This window comes from Macaca mulatta, chromosome 14 (assembly GCF_049350105.2).
Source record: "Macaca mulatta isolate MMU2019108-1 chromosome 14, T2T-MMU8v2.0, whole genome shotgun sequence".
Taxonomy (NCBI): Eukaryota; Metazoa; Chordata; class Mammalia; order Primates; family Cercopithecidae; genus Macaca; species Macaca mulatta.
In genome coordinates, this window is record NC_133419.1 from 38765169 (window position 1) to 38792184 (window position 27016).

Below are 27016 nucleotides of genomic sequence, written 5' to 3' on the forward strand. Positions count from 1 at the left end.
TTTCAGTGGATAGAACCAAGTCTTGTATGGCTAGAGTGAGTAAATGGTGGGAAAAAATGCAGAAGATGGAATGATAGTGCTGGGCAGTAACTACAGCATCTATGCCCACTTAGTAAAAAATAAGAAATTTGAATTTTATTGAAAGTACAAATGGGAAGCTGTTTCAGAGTCTTAAGAAATGTGGTTTTATGATGTGGCTGATATTTTCCAAAGATTACTCTGGTTTCTTTATTAAAAAAAGAAAAAAATAAAAAAGAGTAGAATGTTTTTCATTTGGTGTATCACAGATCCTTAAAGGTCCTGAAAAAGTGCAGCAAAAGGCTGAAGAAGTTTCGATGAAACTTTGACCTCTCTCTAAAGCCAACAGTCATTTGGAATTTTACTCCTTCTGCCATTACAATATTGTTGGAATTAGAAAGCATGCTTCTAGTTATACCTACAGGTGTAAGCAGGAATAAGCAACGAGATAAATAGACTACTGGGAAAAGGAGGGTTTCCCATTAATTGATGGCTGTGTTACATGTTTGGTGGTCTGGAATTCTGTTTTATCCACCCTTTCAATTTCCTGCCTCCGAGAATATAGCTCAATTCAGAATGGCCTATAGCAAAGTAGGCCCTATAGCTATAGTCCGTTAATACATCATGCCTTTTCCTATCCTTATGTTTATCCCAGTTAATTATAAATTTACATTTTTGTCTGCCCCATTAGACTGGGCGTACACTGAAGATAGAAACTGTGTCATAAATTCCTTTATATACACAACCTGTGTGATGTAGAAACACAATAAATACTAGTTGAATGAAAACATAAATAAATAAATAGGTATGGTAGGTAGGTAGATGGAGAGAAAGTAATGCAACAAATCTCTTTACAAATTCTCATTCAATTTAGTTTAATAAGATTGAACTAAAATAGATAGCTTAATTAAATATATGTTAATTGAAGCAATTATAATTATAATTTATTTATTACAGCAATCTATTACTCAAACATGCTAATGAACCGTAATCCTATTATTATTAACATTGTTATTTTAACTGGTTCACTATTACAGTAATTGTTTTTAAAGTGTTAGAAACTAGACTACCAGTCCATGGGTCTACAATTACTTATTCACTACCGAATGTCTCTAAATCATCAAATTGATGACGAATTAATAACATTCACTTAGTGTTGTTTATAAGTTAAGTGTGTATTTTAATACAATGATAAGTTGTCGGACATATTTGGTAAACAATGGAAATGGTCCCAGGTGTTTTTGTTCTATAAACAAGCCCCACATCATAAAAGGTATAAAAGCAGGCAGTATGAAAAAAGAGAACTCACTGGTGAATCCGCGCACGGCTGAAGGGGCCAGTATAGCAGTCTGACTCCTCTAAGTCTGGAAAAGCTGACTTATCAAGAACCATTGGGTTTTGGGCCATCCAGTTTTTGATTCTTCTAAAGTAAGTTTGCATCCTGGAATGAAGTCAAAATTTAGAACTAGATTAAGTTGTACTCCAAAGCTGTGACTACCTTCCACTACAATTCTCTTAAGTACCAAAAAACTTCTCCAAAAAGAGATACACAAACCTACATACACCACACATACATGTGCATTGCTTCTGCTCCCACACAAAAGAAGAAAATAGCAAAGCAAACCAAATCTCAAATCTTGCAGTTGTTTAAACTCTTTCATGACAACTATGTTATCCTCATGAAAAAATAAAATAATTGTGGAAAAGATTTCAGAAACAGGATACATAAAGATGGTGGTAGGAAACAGGTTTTCTGTTTTTGTTTTTTTCTTTGAGACAGCGTCTTGCTGTGACACCAAGCTGGAGTCCAGTGGTGCAATCTTGGCTCACTGCAACCTCCATCTCCAGGGTTCAAGCGATTCTCCTGCCTCAGCCTCCCGAGTAGCTGGGTCTGCAGGTGCACGCTACCAAGTACAGCAAATTTTTGTACTTTTTTTTTTTTTTTTTTTTTGGTAGAGATGAGGCTTCACCATGTTGGTCAGGATGGTCTCGATCTCCAGACCTCGAGATCCACCAGTGTTGGCCTCCCAAAGTGCTGGGATTACAGGCATGAGCCGCTGCGCCCAGCCAGAAAGTGTGATTTTTGTTTGTTTGTTTGTTTGTTTTAAAAAAGCAGCAAAACATATTTATTACAATGGTGTGTGTATACATGTATGTAGATAGATAGATAGATAGATAGATAGATAGATAGATAGATAGATAGACAGACAGACATTACTCTCTGGTTTTTTAAAGCAAATAGCATTGCAGCTCTAGAAAAGTGGAAACTGAAAATAAATAAATGACTGTGACACATTCAGTGGCACCGGAAGTCGTGTGGTAGACAGCAAAATTTTAAAGTCAAGCAAAACTGAGTTATTATTTATTGGACTATACTAGCCACGTAAACTTGTACAAGTTATTCAACTTACCTCGGTTTCCTCACTCATAAAATAAAAGTAATGCTGACCTTACTGGAGAGTTGCAAATTGGTGTTTTATTCTAGACTTGGTAATTAACAATAAGGAACACTGAGGCAAAGAGCCGTTGCAGGACTTTTAAGATTCTCATGGGCACAGGAATAACTTGATTATCTTGTTAAAATGCAGATACTAATTCAATAGGCCTGGGATGGGGACTGAGATTCCACATTTCTACATAGCTGCTAAAGGACACTCATGTTGCTAACCACTGACTACACTTTGAGTAATGGGTTTAGCATAGACACCTGGCATATATCATTTGGACACTGGGAAATCTGACATCAGGATACTTTGGCTCCAGCTTTAGATTACATTCATAACCTAGTTCTATTATGGTATATATACTGATTGAAATCAGATTCATTTTACAAAGAAAATAGAAACAGAAGAAAACTACTGACTCCAGAGATTGACTCTGAAAGTCTAAATTCAGATTTACTATAATAATAGCTGTGTTTAATAACACATTTGCAATATTTACACACTATGAGTTTCTATCAGGGGAAATTTTTGGCTTCTTCTGCAATAGTAAGCCCAAGTAGCAGGACTTATTTTTTTCCTAGAGGAGTGTTAAATATAACACACCTCAATATTTCTTTGGCCAACTATGCTTGAACTTCAGAAAAAAAATTAGTATAGCAATGGGCAGGCAGCAAATATTGTATCTCAGGAATTATTTCACTCAAATCTATTATGGTAAAATTACCATGTGTAATCTGAAGTAATAATCAAATCCTAAGGTAAAGTTTAGTATGTGAAAGTCTAGATTTTTCCTTTGCCAAGGAAGGTTATCATTTACTTATCAAATCATTTTTGGTTTTGGAAAAACCAAAACTTTTTTTTCTAGCCTAAAATAAAAAATACATAGTATTTGAGGTGCTTCTTCTCATTGCAAAGACAGCCTTTAAAATGATAAAATATCACCTCATTGGAGAGGCTGATGTATAGACATGTAGAAAATATTGAATAGATTGCACAGAAATTACTCAAGCTTTTTAAACTTAGCATAGTTGAAAAAAAGCAGTGGGGTAGGAGTTGACATGAGTGTTCTAGTGCTGAATTTGCTGGTCACTGAAATTGGGCTAAACATTTCTAATCTTTGAGCTTCAGGTTCCTCGTTTCTAAAGGGAGGGAGTAATTCCATCTGTTTTCCTTCATTAGGAGGCTAGGAGGATCAAATAAAAGGAGGCATTCTAATTACACTTAGAAAATGCTGACAGGCTACAGTAGCCAAACCTCTAGTAGCACTGACATTATAAACAACGTAGGTATAAATGTGAATTTTAAATAGCTTTAAAAGAAATGGAATAAAAGGGTTTTCTGGCCATCATTTGTGATGTTAACAGAAAACAACAATATTATCACTTTAGGTTTTCACATACACTTCCTGTGAAGGAAGGGGTAAATGGAGTCTAATAGTGAAATACGGCTGGCCTAAATCTGAATACCAGGATGCAAGGATCTAGCTTATTAATTCCTTTGAGCCTCACTCAGTTTTGCTTCTCTTAATTGAAAAGAAGTATCTTGAGAATTAAATGACTATTGTCTGACACCACAGTGCACAGAACATAGTAAGCTCTCAATAAATGTTTATAATAATAATGATGTATGATTTATACTACTAAAAGTACCATCACCATGCCACCAATGTAATCTAATACATTATCTACACTCTACTAAACGTTTATTGTGTTGGACATCTTGCAAACTCAAGATATCATGGCATAATGTAAAAATAGAGCTTTAGGTTTATTTGCTACAATCCGGGAAAAGCTAAGAGAATTCTATGAAAACTGAAAATAAGTCTGGATTAAAGGGTCAAAGGGACTTGACTGAAGCACATACTCTGCCAAACCAGCTGTGAAAGCAGGGCATGCGGTGTGGGTGGGGATGGTAAGGGAGTCTTTTTTTGTTTTCGAACCCACAAAACTGGTTACTCTCTGTTCTGCTTCCCTTGCAGAGTCATTTTTAAGATGCTTTAATAATTGAATGTGAAAATGCACTGTAAATAAAAAATAAATTGCAGTGATAATAAAACCAACAATTTCCTCTCAACCTGCTGGAGAAGTGATGATCTTCAAAAGCTGGGTAATTGCCTGTATATTATTTATCCCCAAATAGGTACCGGTCAAAACTAAGCATGTGAGAAAAATACCTTTCTCACTTCAAGGAACGAAAAGCACAAGTGAAACTAAATGGCCATGTTTGATTTCAATTTTCCACTTTTCAAACTGTCTACAGATTGAGTTTACAAATTTTGTAATTTTTTTCAGTTTAATGTTATATAATTTTATAGACTCCTTTTCTATTTATTCCCTACCCCTCCCATGTGAATTCACAAAGACATAGAAAAAAGAGAATTACTTATCATAAGTAAAATGAAAAGGGGCGGGCTGTAGCAAGGTTCAAGATATTTTAATAATCACTTGGAATAATTTGATAACTGAATTTTCATTTTATGAACTTACACAGAAAATAAGAAACATAAAAGATAAAACAAGTAATGAGATATAATAGTGTTCATTTTTCTAGTTTACTTTTAAATTTGACGAAAACAGAGAAAAGAACATTTTTTACATTAAAAATGTTTCTTTAGGATTTAGTATATGCATTTGTCATGATAGCTTTATATAAACAGACATTTGTTCCAATTTTAATGTACAGAATATGTACTTCCCCAAGTCTCCAAAGGAAAGATTCTTGTTTAACAGAAAACCCACTAATTATGTAGTAGCAAAGTCTCCCTAATTCTATAGAAGCAAACTGAAGCAAACCTAGAGATTTTATCAGCCATCCAACAATAAGCAGACATATGCAGAACAAAGACAAGAAAAACCTGCAGTTGTAAACTTGCAAATTATAATATTCCAATGACTAATTTTATTAGCAAAATGACTGGGAATTTGCTACACAGACCAGGACCAAATACCCACATGGGAAATGAGAGCTCATTCTAAATGAGAATATGTTAACCTGACAGAAAAATGTGACTTGGTTGAGGAGCATCATTAATTTAAAGAGGAAAAGCTATTTCCGTGCTAATTTCTTTAATATTCATCTTAACTTCAAGTTTTTTCTCCATAATTTACTTTTCTTGTCACTCAATACTGCCACGCCCAAAATTAATGCTTAAAAGAGACCAACATTTTCCCATTCTGATTTATAAAGTTTGAAATTACATTCCATTTTCTTTGGTAAAGAAATTAGATTTACTGAATCATTTCCTAAAATGGTCTGTTATTCACACTCCACAGTTATTCTAGCTTTTGTGTTATTCTGATTTGTAACATACATCCTGCAACATTATTTAATGGAGCACACTCTACCACATTCACATGCTTTATCTTTGTTAACTGATTTTTTGGCGAGGTGCAGAAAACTGCCAAGGATAAGAAGATTTTTATTTGAGCATTCATTAAATGGAAGCTGATTTCTTCCAGTTAAATAGTGACAAGACGATTCAGGTAGAAGAGTGTTCCTTCTGTTTCAGGGTCGTGGTTTGATTAACTCCTTTTCCATAGTTATTCTTACCACAATAGGTAAAGAGCTAATGTTTTGAGGTAAAGCTCTTCAAAAGTGCATTTTCAATACTAGGATAAGAGAGGTACCTTCTGGGGTTAGAATAAGAGTGGGTCTGCAATTCAAAAGATGCTATATGGCCTTGGCAAAGCACCTCATCTCTCTGAACACTAGTCTTTACCACTTCTTTCAAATGAGAGAACTGGTCTGAATGATACAGAAGGTCTTTGTTGGGTTTATTGTTCTGTTATTGTGGGTCATCATTTAACCATCGATCCTGGTCTTGTAACTATTTTTAAAATTAAGATATTATAACATGCAAACTTGCAATTAAAGGCCTCCTTCCATAACATTAGAACATGGGACAATTCCAAGAATGGTAGTGATAAATTGTAACAAAAAGATTATCGGATTTTAAATGTTATTCAATTTGGCATAAGTCATTTTGGAAATCTCTTCAACAAATCAATAGAATTTTTCTTCCTACAATTTACAACTGCTGATATGGGGAATCAAATATCTTCTTATGCTTTTTCCAAATGACAAAAGTGGTTATAAAGAAATGATTCATCACCCACCAACCTGCCCATTGATTTGCTCCTCCCGTCAGTGTAATAGCATTTTTTCCTGAAAAAATAATAGAAAACAGATGAGGAAAGTTATAGGAAAATAAAGTGATATAAGTGAGTGACAACATTTAATCATATTGAGCATTTCTATACCCCAAGTTCCATATGCTTAAGAAACTCAAGATGTTTGAAATAACCCAGCATACTATGAGGAACATCAACTTTACATTGTTTTAATTTCAGAATCTAAGATACTAATAACAAAGACACTCTAATAAATCAACACCACTTTTGCAAAAAATACAATTATTTTTAATTCTATTTATTGAAAGTCTGTCTTCTGCCACTCAATTTGTACTAACTGAATTATTTTCTTACATTTTATATAAGGCCATCCATCCATCCATCCCTCCTTCCATTTTTCCATCCATCCATCTACACATCCATTTAGTACATATGTAATAAATACTTCTGATTTGCTAAGGAGTGTAAGTTATAGCCACTAAAACTTTAGAGAAAAAAGAGGTAGGGTCAGTTTGTACCCTCAAGAAGCTTTCTTGATAGTTGAGGTGAGAAGTCATCAGTTCAAATAAAATGTGAAAATGCAAGAAAACAGAGAGGCTATGGAAATACCCAAGAAAGGGAGCTCAATTAGTTTTTAAAAGTGAAGGATGAAGGACACAGGGAAGTTGTCCCAGAGGATATGTCACCTGTATTGAATCTCGAAGCATGAATGGGAATAGTCTTTTGGGTAAAGAGGTTATGCATGACATTCTAGACAAAGGGAACAGTAGCATATAAGGTAGTTATTGGGACAAAACCAAGTATTATAAGATTTAGATAACTGCAGCCAATTTGGTAATAGCTAGAATATATACTAGAACTTGAGCATTGTGATAAAAGAGTGGAGGATGGTAGACAAGGCACAGATGATAATGGGCCTTAACAGCTAATGATAAGTTTTTGTATGAAAAGCAATGGGGAAGATATTGAGTGTTTTAAGTAGAGGTATAGCATTTCTTAGAGAAACTAAAAATTAAGATGACATAATTAATTCATCTCCTAATTTTCTCTACATGCTCATGTTGGAGCTCAGGAATCTGAGATTCTCGCTCTTCTAATATACCTCTTTATCCCCATCACTAAAATTCATTTCATAGGATCAGTGAACTGCTCTATGATGTGGTACCTAGAAAGCAGGGTTAATAGGACAACTGATATTTAGCCCTAAGTACGTTATTAGCTGCTTAGAAAACTTAAAAACTTTTGGAGATATCACATTTCATTGCAATACCTTTCACTGCAAACTTTTGGAGATACCATATTTCACTGCAATCATATTGCCAGAAAATAATTTTAAAGTTGTCCTGCCATATTCCAACACTAACTTCAAATATGGAACATTGAAGCTTGTTATATCTATCCTAAACTGACACTTTAAATACTTCTCCATTTTTTTCAAACATACACAAAACTTATGTGCGTACTTCACTCAATTCTTACTGGACTGTAAACTCATCTTTTCTTCAGAACCACCCCTATATAGATTGTCTTGCACTATTTTCCCAGATATAACACAGCTCTTCACTTATGGCCAATGAATAAATGGATGAGCCTTTGTTTAATTCACAGTTGCATTTATCTCTTTCAGTGCCAGAGAGTATTTTTCATTTAATAAACACTTACTAAATACAGTATTAAAAAAAAAAAAAACTACAAATGTGGAAATTGGTATAAAATAATTTCCAGCATCAAACAAATCCAGGGACATCATTAAAAGGAGATAAAATTTACAATTGTAATTATCAGGAGTGGATATGATTAGGAATATTATAAAAGAATATGGAGAGGGTTGCTTGGCATTTGAACTCAACACTGCTCTCTATCTTTATTGATGGTAGTCTGAATATTTCTCTTAAACAATTAAAAAACTATTGAGAAAATGCTTTAGGAGAAATAAAGAAAATGGAGAAAGTCATACAAGATGAATATAAATACTTTTTAGACCACTTATATGGTAAGAACAAATAAAAATGAAAAATAATAGACTTAATTTTCCCAGTTGAAAATGGAAGAGATTTCTCCCTCTCTCTTCTGAGAGCATTAACTTAAGAAAACTTGCCATTATAAGTACCTTCTCCTGTCTTTTGAAATGTATTCTTTAGAAAATGAGATGGGCCCTTTGTCAGGATTTAGGGGCCATCTTTTTAAAATGCAAACATGAGGCCCGGTGCGGTGGCTCAAGCCTGTAATCCCAGCACTTTGGGAGGCCGAGACAGGCAGATTACCAGGTCAGGAGATCTAGACCATCCTGGCTAACACGGTGAAACCCCGTCTCTACTAAAAGAAAAAAATACAAAAAACTAGCCGGGCGAGTCGCGGGTGCCTGTAGTCCCAGCTGCTCAGGAGGCTGAGGCAGGAGAATGGCGTGAACCCGGGAGGAGGAGCTTGCAGTGAGCTGAGATCCGGCCACTGCACTCCAGCCTGGGCGACAGAGCGAGACTCCGTCTCAAAAAAAAAAAAATAAATAAAATAAAAATAAATAAATAAATAAATATTAAATGCAAACATGAAGGGAGATAGCAGTCCCCTGGCCCAGTTTCTGTGACAGATAGGAGTTTAACTTTGGTGGATGCCTTGCACCAGGTAGCAGAAGTACCTCCTGTCAAAAAGATATGAGGTTTTATTTCTCTTCGTACGAAGCTAATTAACAGCCCAATTACCAGGTGAATCTATGAATGAACTATGAGTGATGAACGGTGCTGTGAAGTCCTCTTACTTAAGGGATTGTGTTTCCACCCAAATCTCATCTCGAAGTGTAATCCGCAGGTGTTGAGGTGGGGAGGTAATTGGATCATGGGAGAGGTTTCCCCCATGCTGTTCTCACGATAGTGAGTGAGTTCTCACGAGATCTGAGGGTTTTATAAGTGTTTGGAAGCTCCTCCTTCATTTTTTCTCTCTACTGCTACCTTGTGGTGCTTGCTTCCCCTTCCACCATGATTGTTAGGCTTCCCCAGGCCTTTCCAGTCATGCAGAATTGTGAGTAAATTAAACCGTTTCCATTTATAAAGTACCCAGTCTCCTGGATGTTCTTTATGGCAGTATGAAAACGGACTAATAAAGGACTAGTTATTGTTTATTTTGAGAACATGCTTGCAATAGGTTGTATTTGTTTGGCTATGTTAAAAAAAATGAGATTTCCCTCTGCCTTTACAAATTTTAGTGAATTGACTATGATATGCATCACATTCTGGTTTAGTGTTTATTCCATAACGAAATGGTTTTCTTCCTTTTCTATCGTTGTGGAGAGGTTTTCTGGGTGGGGGCAAATTTTGTTTTTATAGTCTCAATATACCACATATCTTTGATCCAGGAAGCAAACAATAAACTGTAATTCTCCTTAATTCTTCTGTGTAAATGAATGTGCAGGGCCAAATCCTTTTCTACCTATAATCTTCCATCCTGTAATTTAGTAACTGCATACTGTTCATGTACAGAGCTTTATTTTTCCCTTAATTTTTCATTTAAAAAGTTATGCTATTTTATACCTTGTGGCAAGGCTGCAGTCATCTATCTACCTATTACAACAACCACTTCAAATTAAAAGTAAATGATTGTCTCAACCACTGTTTCCAGCCAGAGTTCAACACAGTCAATGGCTACATGTGGAGATGCCTGTGGGGCTAAGTGAGGAGGACAGTTAATTGGATGAAATCCTGACCCCCATGCTCCTATCTATTTTATATTGGGCTCCCTTTAGATTTTATATTGCATATTATTTTTGCATAAAAAGTGATCTAAGTTTAACCCCAGTTATGATAAAAATGATTGCTCTTAATGTTTTAAAAGTATAGCCCCCAAATTTGCTTTGTTTAAAATATCTGCAGAAGAATGAGCTTGACAAAAAATGTGAGGTTGGCCCTATCTGGGTACTCCATCTGAAAAGCCACAGGATGACTGAATTATCTTAAAATGTGCTGAACTCTCTTAATGTGTGAGAGGTAAGCATGAATAGGAATCAGCTTTGGATCACAAGAAAAACGCTAAAAGGATCTGACATTTCTGGAATGCAGCGCTAAGTCCTTCCTGATATGACAAAAACTAGAAAATGTAGACTATTATAAACCTTTGAAATTGTCCTGGTTAGATTTGAAACATCAGGTCCAACATGTAGGTCATATTTACTTTGAAAGAAAAGTCAATAAAGAAGTGGCTAGAAAAATGTAGGCAAATAAAAGTTTTACATATATATCCAAGCAGAAAATTTAGATAAAATGCTCAAGATTCACGTTTATAACAGGAGGAAGAAAAAAACTTGCAGAACGGTTATAGCTAACAAATCTAGCAACTTTTCTTTGTTGAATCTGACAGGTAGGTTTCAAAGATGAATAAATATGGAACTGCTCTATATGGGCAAAATTTTGAATGCATAAATTTTTAAAAAATATTATCCTAAAAAGAGACGTGTATGTTTCCTATTTAGGTTATTATTTTGTATAATTTAATTTTAAGTCAGTGTTTTCTCTTGAACATGCTAACAGTTGTCAATTGGAGACTAGATTGGCCATCACAAAAATACTTTGCCACTTAGTTTCTGCTTCAATAGCATTCCCTTATTATGAATTGGCTGCTATCTCAAATTTCCAGTGTACATTGTAAATAAATGACAAGTTAGTTCCTAAGGAGTTAGTTAATGTTACATCCATTATTGAAACTGATTTTGAAGGATTTCCGAAAGAACTCTGTGTTCCAGCAGTTCTCAGACTGTTTTCTCAAGAACACCAGTATCACATGGAAATTAGGAAAAGGTTATACAATTTATAACTGTCTCTTGAAATTTATAAAATATATAAAAGCTATTAAAATATTTAAATCTCCAAGACAAGAGTTCCTTACCATGGGCATCACAAACATTTGGAATGCTTGCTAAAAATTTATATACCCAATCCTATTCCAAAGCTAATATGCCAGAATCTCTGGGAGCAGGTTCCAGAAACCCTCATTTTTATCATTTCCCAGGTCATTTTAATGTGCTCTAAAGACTGAGAGCCACTTCTCTAAAAATATTTTCAGTAAATACTCTTATTTATTAACTCAGAAATTCAGAAACAAATTTGGTCACAGTATATTCTTCCTTTAAGATCCTGTTGAACTAGTATTACTTGGGCACACTTTGGAAAATGTTGCATATTTTAAAATATTTTTATTGGTAAATCATGAGAATTTCCATGGTATTTTCTAAGAGCTTCCACAATCACAATGCAATAATCATATTTTTTTGAAAAACATTATAAAGAAGAAACTTCAGGCAAAACACCAATTAATAGGGATAGTAACTGCATATGTTCCATGTTCTTTCCCCCCTTTTTCATTTTTTCCTTGGATATAGTAGAACACTTAGTCTACATGCATTCCTACCATTTTTTTTTTAAAAATGGTCTGAGTCAAGAAAGCATTCTCTTCAAAATCTCCCTTGGGACAGAGGAACACTGGTGGCACATAGCCTGAAGACCTAAGCTCTACTTCATACAAAGGAAGGTCACTCAGAATCCAGCAAGGGAATGTTTTTAATGTACTTCTTAGGAAGAGAAACAAAGAAATTAATTGTGATAACGATTTTTTAAATCTAAGGTAAGGGAATAACAATTATTCCATCACTAAGAGTTCCTTGAAGTTTATTTGAAAAGGCAGAAATAAGGGAAAAGAAAAGAGGCCAAACATGCTGTGACTTCCATTGTTTTTTAAATTAGTAAAATCCAACTGAGATGGTGGAAAGAGCAATATGAGAAGTACTACACCATAGAATGTGTTCCCATTCTCTCTATAAGACTTTTCCTGGATAGAGTACTGCAGAATGAACATGTATTAAAGAAAGAAAAGCCTTTTTTGAAATTATGAAAATCAAATACTAAGGGTAAGGCAAACATTTGTTACCAATTGCAATAGACAAAGCAGTTGTATTCCCCAAAACTTCACATGTTAAAATTCCAATACTTAATGGTTCTTGGAGGTGGGGCCTTTGGGAAGTACTTAGGTCATGAGGGTGGAATCCTCATGAATTGCAGGAGAGGCCAGAGAGCTAGCTATCCCTCCTTCTACCATGTGAGGATACACCCCAAAAGAGGGCCCTCACCAGAGCCCAACCATGCTGCCACTTTGATCTCAGACTTCCAGTGTCCAGAACTGTGACAAGTAAATGTTTGTTACTTAAGACATCCAGTCTGTGGTAATTTGTTCTACTATCCCGAGCTAATCAAGACACTGAGGTTGTATTTATATTTCACTATTCTATTGAATGAAATTATAATTACATCTTAATAATAGGTGGTTGTGCCAGAGCTAAGTTAAATAATGCCAACAATGGACAGAAAAAATGGAACCAATGTTCTGGAATCATGGCAAACATCTGTTTCATATGAAGTCTAGAGGAGGCAGGTGGAAGTCATGCTGCCTCTTTGAACATATTTTATACCATGTTCACTCAACCTGAACTGAACTTTATACTGATGTGTACTGAAATGACATGCTTATGATAGTTGCTAAGGGCTTTCTCCTCTTTAATCTACAAGGAAACTAGTTTGTACATAAATTCAGTTATGATGCTTAGAAACAATGATGAAATCATAGAATAGGGGCATGATGAAAGATCCTGAAATTAGGATTAATTTATTAGATTTTTTTCTGTAGCAATTTTTTTCCTGATATTAGAAAACAGGTCATTATCTTGTGTCATTCTTTTGCATCCTGTGTTTACATTAATGCAGTCAAATTAGAACTTGTGGAAAATATATACTTTTGTAAGAATATAAAGAAAATAACTGAGAACCACAATTCCATTCATCAGAAGCAATCCTTTCAATCTCTTATTATATTTCATTCCAATTCCATTGCTATAAATTTTACATGATTGAAATCACCTTGTATGAATAATTGCATATGCTGTGTATTTTATTTAAAATTTTTTAGTTAATATTTCCCCAAAATCACTAAGAAATCTTTGTACCCATTCATTTTATAAACTAATTATATTTCATTGCAAAGTTGTATTCTAATTTGCTTATATCCACTAATGATAACATATGAAATATTTTATTTTTCACAATTATAAATTATACTTCAGTGAATATTTTTATATGTGTTTCAACTATAATCATAAGATACAAAGTGGAGGCTATGAAAAGTTGTAAGGCTCACAGAAAATGTTTTCAAATTGAATTTCAGAATATTTTTATTAAGTTTGACTCCCACTGGGAAAAAACAAAGGTGATTATTAACCATATCTATGCTAAATTTGAAGATTGCTACGTGTAAAATTATTTGAGAGTTTAAAATTTATTTCGCTGTTTTTATGCTGCATGGTTTTGTATAACATGAATATGCACAGACCACAGAATAAATTTCAGCAAAGAGCAAGTATTCTGCCATTATCAGCATATTATTATTATACATTATCATCTGTAATAAGTCCAAGTCAAGTATTTTAAAAGACTTTTTAGAAGGTTATATAGCATGAAGATAGAAAAATTCCAGAACTCAAGAAATGTTGTTTACCACAAATGCAAATTTACCTAGCTGTACCCTCAAAATTAGTTCAAAATAATGACCAGAATCGAAACTAGCCTCTACTAACTTCAAACTCTCTAACCATAACACAAATAATATCTCACAGGTGCTTACTGGCGTCTTTCAGGGGTACTTCATAAAAATACACAAACCTCAGGATTTTTTAAAGGAGTCTTACTCATTATTTTTATAAGGTGCTGAGGAATTGGAAATAATATTATTTCCTTTATTTATCTTTTTTAAAATTTTATTTTTTTTTGCCAAGATCTTTGAGGAATTATTTGCATATATTCTAAATATCAACTCTACAGAGAATTTTTAAAGCCTTAGCCAAGCATGAATATAAGCTAATTAATTTAGGTGTTTAATTCTAATATTATCAAGAAGATTCCTCAGTAGTTTTCAACACTTAATTTATGATTTATGGTCAATGACTATGGTTGCATCTTTGAAGCCCTAGGTGTTTTAAATGACTAAGAAGATGAGGCTCAATACCTCACATTTTATCTTGAATACTGTAGAGGTTTGTCATAATATTTGAGAATATCAGCACTCCTACCAGAGTTGGAGTCTTTCATGCTACCAGATCTGAGAAATTTCTCCATATTTTTGGATTGTACTTAATTTTCACTTATATTCATTATCTAGAGGCTCTTACTTGGCAATTTGTTTGTGCTTAACCTTTTAAAACCGTAGCAACTGAGGAAGCATATTAAGCTCCACATCAGTGTACATGTTCATGTCTTCAATGTGAGTAAATACTTTGCATAGTAAGAGCTTTGTTGAATTTTACTGTGAGAAATGATGGAGGAAAGTGACACATTCTGCATAAAACACAAGATACTCAATATAGGGAAACGGATGCCTATTTAATCTTTACTTGCCTACAGGAAGGACTGGAAAATCTTGAAAGAAGCAGTCCTCCTATTACCATTTATTTCTTGTTATTGAGGACAGAATTAAGAAACCATCCTGGTTGCACTGACCTGAGAAATGATTCTTGCTAATGACTATATGGAGGACGACAATTTATACACAAAGAAAATGCTATGCACTTACACTTTCAGCCTTCCACAAAACTAAGAAGGGTTCTGCCCACCCATATTAAATAAGAAGTGAGACTGATCTTGCAAATTGTTGTAAGTTAAAATGGAAAATAACTGTTTTACTTTCCCACTAGGCAGGTCCACCTTGAAATGACATAGTGTCCAGGGAATCAGAAAGTTTACCAAATTAGACAAACAAATTAGGAAGAAAAGAAAATAACTGTCCAGAATAACTGAAATTTTGAAAGAAAAAGCATTTTCTCTGTAGAAGGGGTTGCATTTCTTGCTCTAAGGTGATGCAAAAGATAGACTCATTTTAATACATATTGAGATAAAATAAAGTAAAATTTGAAAGTACCTGAAGGGCATCCTGATATTCAGCCTCTCTGCATACTTGCACAGCGTGTCCCATGGAATGTGAATTTTAATAAACATGATATCATGGCTTGCAATAGCTGGCTGCAAATGATAGTAAGATAGGCAACATTATTTAGAATCAGAGCTGATGATATCATGCCACAGTTTGATTTGGGAATAAAGAACATTGTCCCCTTGACTATGCATGATCACTGTCACTGATTTAAAATAAATGTATATGGATAAAAAAATCTTAATGAAGAAAAACCTTGATAAAAATGTAATAATGACACTATGTACAAGAAATAACCATGTATGTGCATTAGTGCATTTTCTTACATTGATGATTTTCAATATACAGAATCCCCAATCAGAACATCAATCATGAACCAATTAAAAATGTGGAGTTATTTTTGATGGGCTTTTTATCATGACGCCATTCCAGTTCAGAGGGGGAAGAAAATACTGCCAGTTACCACCAGTCATTTATTAACTAATTCACTAATTTTTCTACTACATTTTATTGAGTAACTACTAGGTCCTCAAACTATGTGCTTGGTCCTGTGATAATACTGGAAAAAAACTGGGTATAAATCATACAAGTCTGTTAGCTCATAGAGTTGTCATATTTGCTTTCTTTCTTTCATCTTTTCATCCACTTTTACTTGTATTTTACTTGTACTTTACAAGTAAGAATTAAAGTGTCTTTGACTAGACAAAAGGTTTTTAAGCAGAGTCAAGTATGCATAAGGATTATGTAGAGAGCTTTTACAAAATGGGGTACTGTGGTTTAATTCTTGGAAATTCCAGGATTGTTTGCTAATCTAATACCCTTTTGAATAAGAGAATCATCATGATTCTTAGATTTGGTTTAGTAGTCTAAAATAACTAAATAAATAACTGACTCCCTAGGCATCATATATCACTCATGCTCATATTGGACCCTGTTTTGAAAGAAAGCCAACACAGTTATTCCCTGAAGATCCTACAGTATCTGAGGTTCATAGAGCATGGAACAAGTTTATGTCCATTCTAACATTGAATTACACAGAGCTTATCCTTCATGTGATTATAGGAGCAAAACATCTGAAATAAAAGAACTGTTTTTTGCTTCCCTTTAGATGCACCCACCAGGTTAGACACAGCTGAGCTCCATTTGATTAACACTGTTCATTGTATTTCCATTAGATGTAATTTATCAAGAAACATATGAATCTTTTTTTTTTTTTTTTTTTGAGACGGAGTCTCGCTCTGTCGCCCAGGCTGGAGTGCAGTGGCGCAATCTCGGCTCACTGCAAGCTCCGCCTCCCGGGTTCACGCCATTCTCCTGCCTCAGCCTCCCGAGTAGCTGGGACTACAGGCGCCCGCCCCTGCGCCCGGCTAATTTTTTCTATTTTTAGTGGAGACGGGGTTTCACCATGGTCTCGATCTCCTGACCTTGTGATCCGCCCACCTCGGCCTCCCAAAGTGCTGGGATTACAGGCGTGAGCCACCACGCCCGGCCGAAACATATGAATCTTAAAAGCTCAAGAATAGGATAGAAATAACTCAATTTAATTTAAAATCATGTATGTTTTAAAATCAAACTATAAAGTTTTCATATGCATATATTACTATAGCCCCAAATTCTAAGCAGGGCTAGTTTCATGGATTTGCCAGATGATATTTTATTTTTGTATTACCAACATTTCTAGACAATATTTAGAGAACCAATGTCATTGGCCTAATATTCAAACCTAGAAGGCAACATGGCTACCCTTTCCATTGGGCAGGCACCTTCACAGACCAGGATTTGCCAGTTTGTTCCATAGAGTATTAGAAGCAAAGAAGTGGGGGCTCATTCCATGATCAACTAAATTTTGGGTTTCTCATTAGAGGACTTCTAAGACACTTTAATATGCATGCATTTGCTAAAAAATATCCAAGCAGGAGATAAACTATGCTGAATTTCCAAACTTCTGGATCAAGGATTGTTTTTTCCCCATAGCTTACTGAGGTACTAGTATTTTGCAAATCACCATGGGAAAATAGTTTAAGATGCTTTCATGTCAGTGCAAATTCCAAAGGACTTTTCCTATTTAAAATACATTTGTTTCAAATTAAAGACAAAGGATTATTAAAATGAAAACTGACAATGCCAGAAGTAAACATAATATGTCTCAAATATCTATAGGTCTTTGAATTCAGACCAACCAAAGTTACACATATTATCTATGCTTGGAAAAATGTATATAATTTTTTTAAAGTGACTGTTGATTCATTCAAATAACCATTTGTTCAAAAACATATCACCCAGCTGGAAATCTGTCACTGAAAGAAAAGAGAAGATTGTGATTTTTTTTTCCAGTATCTTTTAGTGAATCTTCCAAATTTGGTGGAAAAGTTTTTGTGCAGGAATGATAGGGATGAGAAAAACTTTTTAAAACATGAAGCGTAAGCATACATCTATTTGAATGACTCCTTCATCCAGGGCAAGTGACAGACGTGTCAAGTTTTATTATACATTTTCTTGCTTTATGCTTACAAAAGTTCTTAGGTAAGATGATGACAAAGATCCTTCATTTGAAATCATCGTGTTGGTTACCAGTGTTACACCAACTTGCCTCTCACCAAGTGTAGTTTGAATTTCCTCAGTCTTTACTGCCTACTTGGAAGAGATCACATGGTATAAATGAAAAAGCATGGTATTTGGAATTACAAAGACTTAAGTAGAAATTCTATCTCTACCATTTACTATCTCTGTGGCCTTAGAAAAATTATTTAACCACTCTTATCTTCAGTTTTCTCAACTGGAAAATGAAGAAAATTATCTCTGCCTCACAGAGTGTGAATGTTGTAAAAGTTTGGGTGCCTCATCAAGTGTCCATGCCTAATAAATTCTCCAGAAATATTTTTTCTCAGTTGACAGCATGTCTCTCAAATAAGAAACTACCCAAAATGATGATTACTTTCAAAGCCTGAATCTTTCTGTCTACTCAATTCATCTTTGGTAGAGCCTCTTCCTTAGCGCTGTAAACCTTCTTTATAGACCTTTCAGTTGCATAAGCATAAAGCCAGCATTAACCTATGATTTGGGAAGAACTCTGAAGGACAGTGACCTGAATCAAGGTTTAACTTGATGAGTTAAACGTTTTACTCTGAACTGGGCATAAATTTTCTTAAAACAAAACAAAACAAAACTATTTCTGTAGACTTTATAGTTTATTTAGAAGATCTGTCTTTTTCATCTTGATGTATTAAATTGTTCTATGCCTATACTTTATTTTTTGTTCCTGGGGAGACATGAGTTCTTATTCAGAGGTAATTCAAGGAGAGAGAAACTGAGACCCTGAAGATTACAGAAAACCTATCTAGTCCTCATTTTTCCCAGAAGCTGGAAGAGTGACCTTCATGAAAATAAATGAGTCTAGACTCAAACAAAAACGAATCTACATCCAGACTGAGATGTTTGACATGTAGGGCTATGTAAGACTGAGTAACCAAGACCTTGAGAACACACTGATCATTTGCATTCTTCCTAATGGTTCCATGCAGGGTTTGAAAGTAAAATTTCTATTGTGAAATAGATAGATCTTGGGACAAGAAATAATTTTTCAGGAGCTGGGCCTTATTCTGGTGTGAATGGAGGTCTCATTCGCCTTCAGAACATCGTGGTTCCTGAAGTCTGGGCATATTGGTTGCCATAGTACAGTAGTAGCACGAAAGAGTGACTAATATGTGATGAATGCTGGAAAAGATCTGGGAAGATTTAAGCTCAACTGCAGGAAAACTTGGGTCTCCTACTACTAGGTTGTTCCTGATTTTACTTTACCGTACATATAGCCAGATTCTGATCCCTCTCTGCCTCCTTCACAGCTATCACTCTGGTTTATATCATCATCATCTTCGGTTGAGACTCCTGCAGTACTTTCAAGCAGCACCCTTTGCTCACGCTCTTGTCCCCAGTGGTCTTGACCCTTTGCACTAGGGTCAGGATGACCTATTTAAATGTAAGTCAGGTCATGCCATTTCTTAGAACCTAATTTCATCCACAGAGAAAGCCAAAGTTTCTTCAGTGACTTACAGAGCCTTTTATAATCTTACCCTTGATATCCCATAACCTCCTCTGCTAATACCTTTTGTCTCACTCATTCCACTTCCATCATTTGATCACTTGCTAGTTCTTGTCTGCCCTTGCTTTATCTTTCTTATTGCCTCTCTTTTTTTTTTTTCTATAGCATTTTTACTTTCATTTGCTCTGTAGAAGTCAGGAGAGAAGATTCGTTGTTTTGCTTATGTATCCCTAGCACCTAGCTCTGTGTTGAACACACAGTAGGCATGCACTAAGCATTTATAAAATGGATAAATAAGTTAACCTATTTTGAGAACACATTTTATGTAATTTATATCTAAGCCGGTGTGATGGAGACAAGAAAGCAAATAAGCCTGGACTGTTCTGGAAGAGGGTGCTGTGTCAGGATTCAAATTAACATCATGAACAGCTTGCCTAGTACTGGTTATTAATTCATTACTCTCAACCTCTAGGATGTAAAATAATCTAATACACTTCAATAAGGGGATGCTTTAGAAGGATGTTTCTGCATTATAGTAACTACTATCAACGAGTAAAATGTCAAGCTAAGTACACACACGTAACATTTCTCATTTTGTATGTCTTAAAATATATAGAGATCTTTATCAACCAACATGAATAACCGTCTTTCATAACTTATTCAACTTAATTTCTCTTTATCTATACCTCTACTTAAAAAACAAAGCAGAAGAAAAGAAATGTAGTTTCATTTTCTTGCAGCTACTGGGCAGGGGCCTGATGCGGGGCTGATGCTGTCAGGGAGAAAGATTACCTTTTCCCCAGGAATCAAAAGCTGCCAATCTGGCACTATTCTGTTCAGCTCTAATGAAGGCAAGCTCCTCAGAGAACAAAACACCCACTGCCTTCACACTTCACATTATTATTTAATTATTCCACCCCAAATTCCCAAGAGGCAGGAGATTCACTCTTGAGAGAAAACTTTAAAATTATGTCTTTACAAAGTCACGCTGCAAATTGTTAGCACAGAGTGGAAAGAACATAGGATGTGATAGCTCATAGCTTTCAAGTCTAAGAGAAAGACACATTGCTGATACAAACTGCGTCTCTAATGCCGCCCATGATCTCTGTGCATCCAGTCTTGCTCTTCAAATCTATGTTCTTTTCAGTAATCCAAATTTATCTTTTTTGAAAACAAATGTGATCATGATACTAACCTGCTTAAAATTATTCAATAACTTCCCATTTTTCTTAAGTTGATCAAAAGTCTTAAACTAACAAAAAAGAATGACTTAACTGCATTCATTCTTTCCAACCTCATTTAGTACCCTGTTTTTTTCTGGTATTGAAAAATATCCATATCCTCCGTCCCACCACCATCGTGATCTTTAATTGATCTATGCTGTGGTGGGATCTGGCATCCATAGTTTAAAAAAATCACCACTTGACTCTAATATACAGCCAGTATTGAAAACCACATCTAGCCCTTTTATTCACCTACATCAGCTACTATTCATTTTTCAAATCTCAATTCAAAGTTTATTTTTAAAATTTCCCTCCTTCCCTTTCTTCTAGTCTCCCCTCACCCTCCAGACCATACCACTGCCATTGTTGCAAGCCATTTAGCACCATTTACTTTCCTTTTATGCCACTTATCACAGTTTCAAATGATAAAGGTTATCCTAGTAAAGAATTTTAAGCATTGTATTAGTAAGTGTAGATTGAAAGTCACCCTGGGTGAGATCATCTTTCTTGTGCAGTCTCTGAAGTACTCTTAGTTGTGCAAGCATTATTCAAGTGGAAAGAGTGTAACAAGTTTTTTTGTTTGTTTTCTTAATTTGTAGTACTTTCCCTTGCTTGAATAGACAGAGTTTTTACAGAGGTTTGGGTAAAATTTCATAAGGCTTCTACGGCCTTTTCAGAGGGAAAATATAAAAATCTCCCAACTCAGCTTCAAAACTAATAATATCTATTCTGGAAAACTGGGGTAGCTTAAACCTTTTCACTTTTAGGAAACTAAGTCAGAGGTACACAGTTGGGAGGACAGAGGAAGTCAAGACTGGTAACTTGTGTTCAACACAATGGCAGCAGTTTGCAGCAACGGCTGGTTCCAACAATATTCTATTGAGGTTGAATACACCTCCTGATCATGCTGTCCTGGCAATTTATTTAACAGTAGGAAACAAATCCTAAGAATGTGAATGTGGACTAAAAGGACTGTAATTGTGGGTGAGAACCCTCTCTGTTCAGGAATAACAGTAGACAAATGGACACTGTCCTGCTGAGAGTCAATCTAAACAAAGACACCATTTGGGAGTGATTTGAGAGTGAGAGCTCAAGAATAAAGAGACTTCCTTTTAAAAGCAGAACAGGACCCTTTTTGGATGAGTAACATCCAGTATTATTCTTGGGAAAAGTCTGGAGGAACAAGGAAGAGGAAGATTCAGAACTGAGAATCTGAGCTTTCTGGCAAGAAAACTAGGTAGAAGCTGAGAGCAATACCTGTTAGGAATATACAGATTTCACGTCTGACTCCTATACTGACTATAAATTTAGTCAAGGCAGTGAGTTTGTTACTTTGTTACTTATCATATTTCTCAGCAGCTTGCTCAGTGCTAGCCAAAATAATGTGCTGAATGAATAAATAGTTGGAGATACGTGAGAAAACAAATACCAGTATCATAGTAAGATCTATGTATAAACTGCTCTGGGAGCAGATGAAGAGTGATTAATTCTATTTATATGGAGGAGAAGTCACAAGGATATCAAAAGAATAAAAGTCTATCACACAACACTGACTTAATGAGATTTTTTTTTCCAGTAAGTACTTCTTTATTTAATTAGCCACCAGTGATTGGGGGAGGAGGCGGAATATTCTGGGTTAAAACTTCCTGGAAGAGGAATAATAAAGAAACAACAAAAGGAGTCAACAGAAAACTGAAGTCAGAATTATACTTGCCAGGCTCCATAACTCTAGGTTGTGTATGAGTAATTCTTTCCTCGTAAAGAGTCAAGTCATGGTGTGTTTGTTATTTCATACATATTAAAGGATTTTAATAAACATAAATGGATTAGTTTTTCTTTTCTTTCTTTTTTTTTTTTTTTTTTTTGAGACAGAATCTCGCTCTGTCACCAGACTTCCAGACTGGAGTGCAGTGGCGCCATCTCAGCTCACTGCAAGCTCTGCCTCCCGGGTTCAAGTGATTCTCCTGCCTCAGCCTCCCGAGTAGCTGGGACTACAGGCACACGCCACCACGTCCAGCTAATTTTTGTATTTTTAGTAGAGATGGGGTTTCACCATGTTGGTCAGGATGGGCTCGATCTTTTGACCTCATGATCCACCCTTCATGGCTTCCTAAAGTGCTGGGATTACAGGCGCGAGCCATCGTGTCTGGCCTAAATGGATTAGCTTTTCTAGGGCTACCCCAAACTGCAATTTAGTACTTCCTGATGGGTGTTCCTCAGAAAACTAATTCCAGGAGATGTTCTATGGGGGAAAAGGGATTCCAATATTATATCTAAGTGCCTACTAACACTCTGATAAAGCTTGTTAGCAATTATCTAGATATTTCATCAAAAACAGTTTTTTTTTCTTTTGTTTCTTTTGTTTTTCTTGTTGCTCCTATTTTTTACAACTAGTTAAAACCCAGTGGTAGCGCCGGGAGCAGTGGCTCACGCCTGTTATCCAGTACTTTGGGAGGCCGAAGTGGGTGGATCACTTGAGGTCAGGAGCTCAAGACCAGCCTGGCAAACATGGTGAAACCTCGTCTGTACTAAAAATACAAAAATTAGGTGGCCATGGTGATTGGTTCCTGTAATCCCAGCTACTTCGGAGGCTGAGGCAGAATTGCTTGAGCCCGGGTGGCAGAGGCTGCGTTAAGCCAAGATCGTGCCACTGCTCTCCAGCCTGGGCAACAGAATGAGACTCAGTCTGAAAAAAAAAAAAAAAAAAAAGTAGTAATTTAGGTGTCTCTGTAATAGTTAATTAATTTTTTTTCTCAGTAGAGGAACAGCTGGATAAATCCCTAGTTGTAATAATATGTATCTAGTAAAAAGCTGAGTTGGTTCTAAATGTAATGGCAATTTAAGATATCTGTAATATATTGCTAAATGACAGGAGTGAATAGCAGAATAATATAGATAGATAGATCGATAGATACATACATACATACATACATATGTGTGTGTATATATGTATATATACATATATATCATGGCTGATTTTGTGTAAAATTTTATATATTTGTATATACTTAGAAAATATACTGAGGGGCACCTAGCAAGATAAAATCAAGTTGTTAACAAGACCACCAAATGAGAGAAGGGTATGATTTGAGAGATTGTAGATACTGACTTTGGCTTTTATTTTGTACGTTTCTATACTTTTAATTTTCTACCTTAAGGTTTGTTCTTTCTGTAATGAGATTAATATGTGTTTTCTATAACCATACAAGGTATAACTAAAATAGTGAGAATTTTTTTTTAATTTTTCTCTGATACTAGGATTATAGAGGATATGCTTTTCCTTCTTTCTATTTTTTTTTTTTTTTTTGAGACGGAGTCTCACTCTGTCGCCCGGGCTGGAGTGCAGTGGCGCATCACTGCAAGCTCCGCCTCCCGGGTTTACGCCATTCTCCTGCCTCAGCCTCCCGAGTAGCTGGGACTACAGGCGCCTGCCACCTCGCCCGGCTAGTTTTTTGTAGTTTTTAGTAGAGATGGGGTTTCACCGTGTTAGCCAGGATGGTCTCGATCTCCTGACCTCGTGATCCGCCCATCTCGGCCTCCCAAAGTGCTGGGATTACAGGCTTGAGCCACCGCTCCCGGCCTCTTTCTATTTTTTTTCTAGTGAGTCTTGGTCCTTTTATTGTTTCACTAGAAAAAATAAATTCTTCCAAGAACATTTTTTTAAAAACTCACAAAAGAAAAAGATTTGGGAAGAAAACCACTCACAGTTCCAGCACTAAAAAACAGACATTAATAGTTTGGCAAACCTTTTTCTTTCAAAATGTTATTTTCCTTTTCATAAAGTTTTCTACTTTACATGACTATAATCTTTCCTTATTCAGTTTTTAAAATTGCAAAAATAGTCATGCCCTTTGAAAATACTTACATTGTACAGAACTATATAGATTAAAAAGTGAATACATATTTAATAGGGCTATGTACATGCATTTATTTAACATTTGACAGAAAAGAACTATGTATTTTATAAAGTCATGTGATACATATTTTCCTCTCTAAACCATAAGTGATTATATCTGTTCCAACACATTTCATCACATAACTAATAATAGTAAAGCACCTACCTCCTTCTCCAACATCAAGCCTTCTGCTCTGAGGTTCTTTTCAAATGTGTTTCTTTTGTCATATTGTATATTTGTCTTTCTATAAACCAAGATGTAATCAATTCTCTTTTTGCCATCTTTGAACAGAGGTCCACTGGATGCTATGTAATTCATGTCATTCTGCAAATAAAGCAATGATTGTTAATGGTGTGGGTTACACAAGCACGTATGTTTTAGTTATAGTTATTTCCATTTGAACACTAGCAATACAATATCGAAAAATGTACTTTTAATATTTCTACCGTAAGATATGAAAATACAATTAAATAGAGTTTACAATCTACCATAGGAGCCACATTAGCAAGTGATGTTCCAGGATATAAAATTAGGTGGTCTGATATCTGAACATGGGTTCTTTGGTTCTAGCATAAAAATGCATATGTTTTATTCAATAAGACCCATGAAAATGATATCATGTAACAACAAATAATAAAACGATTATTTATTTACTAATTTATTTCATCATAAAATAATGCTAACATATGTTGAATATTTGCTAAACATCATGACCAGACATAAGTGCTTTCAATACTTTATCCTATATACTACTCACTACATGCATTTCAAAGATAAAGACACTAAGGCTTAGAGAACATAAATACTAATAACTGAAACCAACTTTATTTCCTGTGTGGAATAATACTCAGTCCAGACATTATTTTCCTAAATGTATATTTAGTAATACTGAAACCAAAAAATAATCCCTAAGCTGTTTGCTTTGGGAAATACTTGTTCCTAGAATATATGACTGCAAACCAAATAAAACAGCTTACTTTTCAAAACAAATTGCTTGCTCAGCAAGACTGCTCTTGGGCCTTCATTCTGTTGTACTCACCAACTCAGTCTATTTTTAATGGACTCTGCCCAATTTTCAACCAAATTCCTGCCTTACAAGACCTACTGATTACCCAGTCCAGGCCGTGAGAATCCTTTGAAAACTCTTCCCTAACTTCATCCTTCTAAAAAGCTACTTAGACTATCCGTGTGGTATTCTTATTTGCTGTAAGTAATTTTAATAAATCAGCTTTATTGATCAACACATTTTCTTTATGGTCCTCTTAGGGGGCTTTTCCAGTATATTGCCCAAGATCAACGAGGAGCCAGGACTTGAACCCAATACCTTCTGACTCCAAGTTCCTGTTCATAACTATTATCTACCCTATCCTTCTTTCACCACTTTCCTTCAAACTATTTGGACATCTTTACCAACTCTCTATTTCATATTTCCTATACAGGCATTCTTGAGATTCAAAATGCTTTCCAACATCTGGGGAGATATTAGATAATTTCAGACAAAAGCATTTCAGACTGCTTTGGAGGACCCTGACTAGGGCAGATATGCAGCTCCAGGTGAAAGAAGTGAGGACCAGAGCAACCTGATGTTTAAGGAGATAAAGGCCAATGAGTCATTCAACAAACAAAAAGAATATCCAAGAAATAGTCACCCTACAGCAGCAGGTTAGGCTGCCTGAGGGGCCTCTAGTGGGCTGTAGTTCTGCAGAGAGATTAAGTTCAATTGCGTAAATTTATAGTAGTAGAGACTTCCAAGTTCAAGAACAAGAAAGCTTTACACAGTCTTTTCTTCAATGAATGAAAAAGTTCTGAGATTTCCAGGATTAACTTGGAATCCTGGCAGATTTCACAGGATCTGGAAAGAATTATAAAGTGACTAAGTAACTCCAGTGAAGCCACCAGGGCCTTCCATAACATGGTAATAATGACAATAGTAGCTATCACTTATCGAATACTTACTATGTGCCATGCATTGTGCCAAGTGTTTCATAAGGTTATTTAATTGTCATAACCCATGAGGGTAAATATTGACATGAGTACATAGAAGCCAAAGAGGTTAAGTGACAAACAGATATCATAGAAAATAAAATAATGAAGCCAGCATTTTGACCAATTTGATACCTTAGCTGGTGGTCATGACCACTATATTTAAAAAGATAAAGAGCCATATACAAATAAACACTCCTAGGACTGAGGCTTGAATAGTTTAAAAAGGGTAACAAAAAAGAACATTTCCAGCTTTTACTGAGAGAAGTACTTTTACTTGAGGGAATTTTTTTGCCACAGAAGGCACAGTTAAATTCAGATTTTAGAG

The 27016-nt window shown here is 35.3% G+C and overlaps 1 protein-coding gene across 1 annotated transcript in view; it reads right to left on the reverse strand.

Moving 5' to 3' along the window:
• Nucleotides 1-27016, reverse strand: part of ANO3 (anoctamin 3) — a 335023-nt gene that overhangs the window by 135641 nt on the left and 172366 nt on the right. The window contains 4 exon segments of the mRNA NM_001265904.1: nt 1328-1459; nt 6582-6626; nt 15536-15636; nt 24871-25029. Of these exon segments, the coding sequence (NP_001252833.1) occupies nt 1328-1459; nt 6582-6626; nt 15536-15636; nt 24871-25029 (437 nt within the window).